This window comes from Lycium barbarum, chromosome 5 (genome assembly GCF_019175385.1).
Source record: "Lycium barbarum isolate Lr01 chromosome 5, ASM1917538v2, whole genome shotgun sequence".
Classification (NCBI taxonomy): Eukaryota; Viridiplantae; Streptophyta; class Magnoliopsida; order Solanales; family Solanaceae; genus Lycium; species Lycium barbarum.
Genome location: NC_083341.1, coordinates 105,508,482 through 105,515,162, shown reverse-complemented (window position 1 = coordinate 105,515,162; position 6,681 = coordinate 105,508,482). Strand labels below are relative to the sequence as shown.

Genomic DNA, 6,681 nt, shown 5'->3' with positions numbered 1-6,681 from the left:
GCGCCTCCATTTATGAAGGATCTACCCACTAGTGTTTGACGAAATATCCTCCTCAATTCTCCCAATGACTAACAACAAAAGCTTGCGGGTGGACGTTACACAACTAGCCTACTACTAAAAGTGATATGCCACCAACTACTACTAATAAAACAAAAGGCTTAAAAAGAAAAGAAAAAACTAATTACTCTTTTACCTACTTTATGTGTAATTTTCGTTTTTTAAAAATCAATTTGACTAATTATTTTAAGTTAGATTAGATTAGATTAACACAATATTTTAATATTATAATTTAAAAATCACAAATTATTCGAAAAGTATTATAAATTGCGTTCTCATCAACATGATGTAAAATATATCTTAAAATAGTGATCAAAATTTATTTAGTTTGAATTTTGAGATTTTAAACTGAATGAACTTTGATCAATATTTTAAAGTGTACACTTTGACCAAATTAATGTTAAAAAAGTTGCAACTTATAGTACGCAGATTTTAAATATATAAATTTTATTTAAAATTATTAAGTTAATTTAATCTAATTTAACTTTAGATATTACATAAATTGAGATGGAGGGTAACTCTTTTGAGGTTGACCTGGTTCATCGCTATTGGTGGTCAACATTATACAACTACTAGTAGGACATGTATCATTGCTGTGAATTAAAAACAAAAAAAAACAAATACCCCTCTCACCAACTCCTTATCCACTTCTCCTATATAAATAGCAACCTCAAACCAATTCTCTTCTTCATCACTATCGCAGCAAACTTTTCATTTTCAAGATATTCAATATCAAATCAAACAAAATGGCTATTCTTCTTGAGGATGAAGCCCCTATTCATGGAGATGTATTAGAGACTATTCTTTCGCACGTGCCACTTATCGACTTAGTTCCCGCTTCGTACGTGTCAAAATCATGGAGCCGAGCTATTACCACTTCTCTCCAATGCTTCAACAAGCCGAAGCCGTGGCTCATTATCCACACCCAATGCACGCGCTCACCTTATGACATATCTGTACGCGCTTACGACCCGCGTTCACACGTGTGGATCGAGATATCTCAGCCGTCCATTAAATATGTCTCCGCCCTCCGGTCATCCCATTCAAATTTACTCTACATGCTCTCGCCTTCAAAGCTCTCTTTCTCATTCGACCGGATGAACATCACGTGGCATCACGTGGATGCCCCGCGTGTGTGGCGGACCGATCCAATTGTGGCTCACGTGGGTGGCTCAATCATTATAGCTGGTGGCACATGCGATTTCGAGGACGATCCTTTAGCAGTGGAAGTCTACAAAACGGAGACTCGCACGTGGGAAACGTGCGAGTCAATGCCCGCGATACTCAAAGACTCTGCAGCCTCCACGTGGCTATCAATCGCCACAACCCACGACAAACTCATCGTCGCGGAGAAATTCACGGGCGTTACTTACTGTTTCGATCCGAAACTTAAGAAGTGGGCCGGGCCTTACGAGTTAAGGCCTGACGCGCGTATTTTTCACTCTGTTATTGGGTTCTCCAATAACCGTTTGATCCTAATTGGCATGATTGGAGACGCGGAAAATGTGACGAGACTTAAAATTTGGAAAGTGGACACGGAGAGTTTCGAGTGTGAGGAACTGGGGGAAATGCCTTCAGAGTTAATTAAGAAACTGAAGAGTGAAACTTTTGGAGTTTCTTCAATCAGTGTTTGTTTAGCGGGAGATTATGCGTATATGAGCAAGTCGTCGGAGTTGGCGGAGGAGATAGTGGGTTGTGAGTTCATTAACGGCGGCGGAATACGGTGGTGGAGCATGAAAAATGAGGCTGCCGGTGACGGGAATAGATCAGAGAGAGTGGTGTTTTCTTGTTCTGTTATTGGGTTAGGTGATTTGCAGCGAGCTATGTCATTGGGAAATCGGAAATTTGCTCTCAAGTTGTAAAAATTGACCCAAGGACAAATTTTTTCTTTTTAAAATTTTTATGTTGCTTTTGTCTTTTATTACTCTTTCCATCTCAATTTATGTGGTACGATTTGAAGAGTCAATCAAGTTTTTCTTTCATTGAAATTTATTTATATGATTTTTATGTATTTTAAATTATTAATTATTATGATTTATAATATTTTATATATAATTTTTAAATATATAAATTTTATTTCAAAAAACTTAAAGTTTTTATGTCCAAATTCATGATTAAATCTTAGAAGTTTGAATCTAACGAACCATATTAACTGAGACAGAAGTAGTTTTTTTTAATTTAGAAATTGTTGCTACCAACTATTGGTTAATTGATGAAAGAGCAGCACCTGACCATTTGGGTATGGAGTTTGCCAACACCAAAACCACTTTTTATAAGTTTGGATATGACTAGTTTGCTCAAAGAGATTATTGGTAAAACTAATGATTGAAAGCCCGTGCGACGACGGATCCCAAACAAAAAATAGTATCACATTTTTTTTTAGTATATTTTAAAAAGATAATATACTTTTATATTTAGAAAGCATTTAAGTTGTAACTTTTCATTTTACCTTCAATGAAATAATTTAAATCCACACAAATATTAATGACTTATTTTAGACCATAAATTTCAAAGATGTTTCTATTCTTTTTTAAATTTCGTGCCTAGTCAAATTATGTCACATAAATTAGGATAGAGAGAGTACCTTTTAGTAATATAATTATGAAATTTTTATTATAGAAAGTATTATAATTCAATTAATTAAAAATATTAATAAATTATTATACTTAGTCCGCTTCTCTCATATATGACTTTCCTGGTTTAGTTCTCCAATTGAAAGGTTTGAAATACACCTTCTCCTACCGAGTTTCATACTCAACAACATTGAAAAACGCTTTCATGTGTTAGCATCTGTTGTAGTCTTAAATTTTTAAGTATAGATCAACTTCATCATTTTAAGAAAATATGTGTATACGTTTCTTGAACGTTTATATTTCGCCTTCTTGATGTTATTCCTCATTATTTGTGTGAGATGTATGTGTCTAAACTTATATCCAAAAGTATAAGTTTAAATCTTTTGGTTTTATGACTTCTTTTGCGATTTTTGTGTTCAATTTAAATCGTTATTTCTTTTTTCATGAATTTCTCTTCTTTAAATTTTCTCTAAGCGTACCTTTACCATTTTCTGAACTTATTATCATTATTTAAATGTCCTTTTTTTTTTTTGCAATTGTCTCCTAATTGGTCACGTGCACCCCACCTTAATTTTTTTTAATTTCTATTATTGTAGAAGAGTGGGCCCCACCTCTTATTTTTTATTTTTTTATTTTAACTATATTAGAAGAGTGGGTGGACGACGATCCAATCCACTCTTCTAATATAGTAGAAAAATTAGAGTCAATCTCACTTTACCCCTCTAACATTTAAGGGTTGGGAAACAATACCCCCTCCAAATATTGAATAGGAACGATAACCCCCTTATATAATATTTTCCTGTGAGGATTCTTTGAATAAGGATCTATTTTCTTTTTCTTTCTAGAATCAAAATACGAAAATATATAATTTTATTATTGTCCCATTCACTTATTCCGTTTAAAATAATGTATTTTATTTTAGGATACAACAGGTACTTGCAATAATATGTCAATAAATTTTTATATCTGTGGCATCTGTTTTACCTACATGCGCATTAAATTTTGGGATTCTAATTGCACATCAACAGTCTACCTAATTTCCTACTTTGACATTACCTTTGGGTCATCTATAAATATTTTGTATAATAGCAATTCCATCCGCTAAGATATATTTCACAATAATTTTCACATTAATCAATTATTTAGGCATTTTTTTTTAAAATATTTTCAAAACACTTAGATGAGCCAAGCTGTAACACCCCATAAATTCAGGTTAGGTGTGAATGTGTAAAACTAGTAATAAGATGATCTTTTAGCTATATGAATTCATTCAGGATGAATTTGGGAGCTAAGCAATCGTTTTGAAGTCGAACCAAATAATGAAGTTCGTAATAGTTCTCAAACTCGTCTAAATTGCAATAGGTCTGACTTCTACGACAGTTTCATGAAAATTCGTTGGGAATTTGGGAAAACCTTCTTCATTAAAGTTGTAGATCTTTGAAATACCTTTCCAACGGTAGGTCATCCAGCTCCAACGGAGATCTGTGCTAGGAGTTATACCTATTTTACTGAACATCGTCTGTGCAGTATAAAATTAGGCGTGCACGGCGCCCCAGGCCAAATTTTTAGAAAAATCAAAATTTTGACGCCATTGAAATAGATACACTATGTGCGCCGCCCTGGGCGACGCACCAGGCCATTTTATGCCTGAAGCGATTTTTCCCGAAATTTATAAAAGCCTAACTTCGTAATATTCATTCCCACTTCGTTTTTGCCGACCTTTTGAGAGGAAACAACCCTAGGGTTTCCCCAGAACATATAAGGTAAGTTCTTGATCAATTCCCATCATTACTTCATCAATTTAGCATCAAATTAACACTAGTTCATCTTTCAAAAACCATAGATTCTTGAAACCCAAGAAAGAGAAGAAGAAAGGGACGTTTGGAGACGTTGAGATTCCTTCAATAAGGTATGATCCTTGACTTTTCTGATGTTATTGAAAGGGTTTAGACTAGTGTAGGTTATCCTATGGATTAGAATCCATGATTGATCATGAAGTGTTCAAGAACACGTTCTAGTCATGAAAACCCTAGCTTTCGTTTGTAAGAAGAGTTTATGGGTGGAAATAGGTTAAAGCTCTAATACTTCTCATCTAAAACTATTGTAGAATAATTGTTGGATTGTGGGAAGTACGTTTGAGCGGGAATTAAGGTATGTCTCTTTTTGGAAACCTTGTTTTGAATGTATATCTCCTTTTAAAAGTTCTTTATTGAATAAAAAGGTGAACTTTTCAGGATTTTGAACTCTATGTCATGCTTTGATTGTGGTTGATGTGCGTGAGGGGACAAACCCACATTAAACCTTGATTGTATTATCCTCTATATACGTATATGAAATCATAATCGGTTTCATCTATAAGAGATGATCAGTAATGATGGTTAATTGTTGATACCGATGTTTTAAAATGAACTATGACAATGGAATCTTATTTAAAGAAGTGAAAACGTTTTCAAGATTATCTATGAAATTATGTATCTTTGTAATCGCATAATGAACCTTAATGCTAATTGTTGATGTGACAACCTTGAGGTGAATTATGATTCGGTTTCTATGCTATGATCTATGTTGTTGTGTTTGGCCTAGCTACTGGAGAGGAAGGGTAGTCACTATGGATCCTAGTGTGGTAATGCCTAGCCATTCGGGAGGAAGAGTGGCCACTGTCGGGTTCGCCACCCGGGGTACGGTTTATGCCTAGCTATTCGGGAGGAAGGATAGCCATCGAGAATTACATATTCCAGTGTGGTGCGCGGTGTTTAGGGAACCTCTAAGGTCATCCCTTCGATGTTATTGATTCTTGGGCCTATATTGGCAAGTGTGATATCCTTATCCTTGTATGGAACTGTAGTTGATAATCATGATCAATTTAAAAAACATATTTGAAAGTTGTAACTTGAAAAAAGGCTTTATAATTAGTTTTGATAATTCTTATTGAGATACACAAGTTGAATAACTGATTTCACGTTGTTTCTTACTATCCTCAAAACTGACTTCTTTAAGTATTATTGTACTTTATTTTCATATCACTTGTTGTCCTCGAGGCACTCACTGAGTACGAAGTACTCAGGCATACCATTGTTGTTTTTTATGGTATGTTAGGAAACGGAGAAGAGCAGGTTCTTGATACTCAAAACTATTAAGAGGGAGTTGTTGTTGACTTGATGAGGCCACATGTTCATTCGTGGGGCACCCTTTATCATAATTATTTACTATTCTAGTTTTTTCTGGGTTGCGTCCTGATGTGTCAGACAATTACTCTTTTACCTTAGAAGCTCCATTGTACACATTCTTGTAGATAGTTGTTGAGTTTTGTTTAAATCTTGGGCGTTCGTCACATTTTGATTAAGTTTTGTAATATAAAGATTTTCGCTGATTTAATTCATATATCATGATTTGATTGTATTTATTTTATAAACTGTTGAAGGTGAATATTGAACCTGGTGGGTTCAAGTGTTGTTATTGCATCTTTTAGGTTCTTCCGATGTTGTTCATGACGTCGGATGCCAGTCATGTCTAGGGTGGGTTTTGGGGCGTGACACAAGCAAATAGTTTTTTTTTCTTCTGAAAAATCAATCCAATTTTTATCCTATATGAGACTTTTTTCTAATTATATGTTTACATAAGCAATTCTTTGAAAATATGAATGAAATACCTAGTTACATGAAATCAATCGCCATCTTATTTGAGTGCCTATGTTTATGTAAATGTAAATGTATTATTAAATCTAATAAATAAGAGTTATATATTTTGTATTTTAGATCTATAAAACTATATTTATTCAAAAAATGAAAAGGCTTACCGAATAATATTGTATAAAGGGGTTATCGTTCTCATTCAACATATGGAGGAGGTATTGTTTCTCAACCCTTAAATATTAAGGGGTAGAGTAAAATTGACTCTTACCTTAAACTCATCAAAACGGGAAGAAACACACAAGCTTCAGCTAATCAAGAAAAGTCCCTAAAGAGTTCTTTTTTGCCTTGATTTTGATTTTGATTTTTTGGTGTTCAATAGAACAATGGAAGAGGCGAATGAGATAATTCATAAATAAAGG

General features: G+C 34.1%; 1 protein-coding gene across 1 annotated transcript; it reads left to right on the top strand.

Moving 5' to 3' along the window:
• Positions 1-733: 733 nt before the first annotated feature.
• LOC132641090 (F-box/kelch-repeat protein At1g23390) lies at positions 734-2,112 on the top strand. Its single transcript, XM_060357973.1, has one exon. The coding sequence runs from the start codon at positions 804-806 to the stop codon at positions 1,917-1,919; it is 1,116 nt and encodes a 371-aa protein (XP_060213956.1). The 5' UTR covers positions 734-803; the 3' UTR covers positions 1,920-2,112.
• The last annotated feature ends 4,569 nt before the right edge of the window (positions 2,113-6,681 follow it).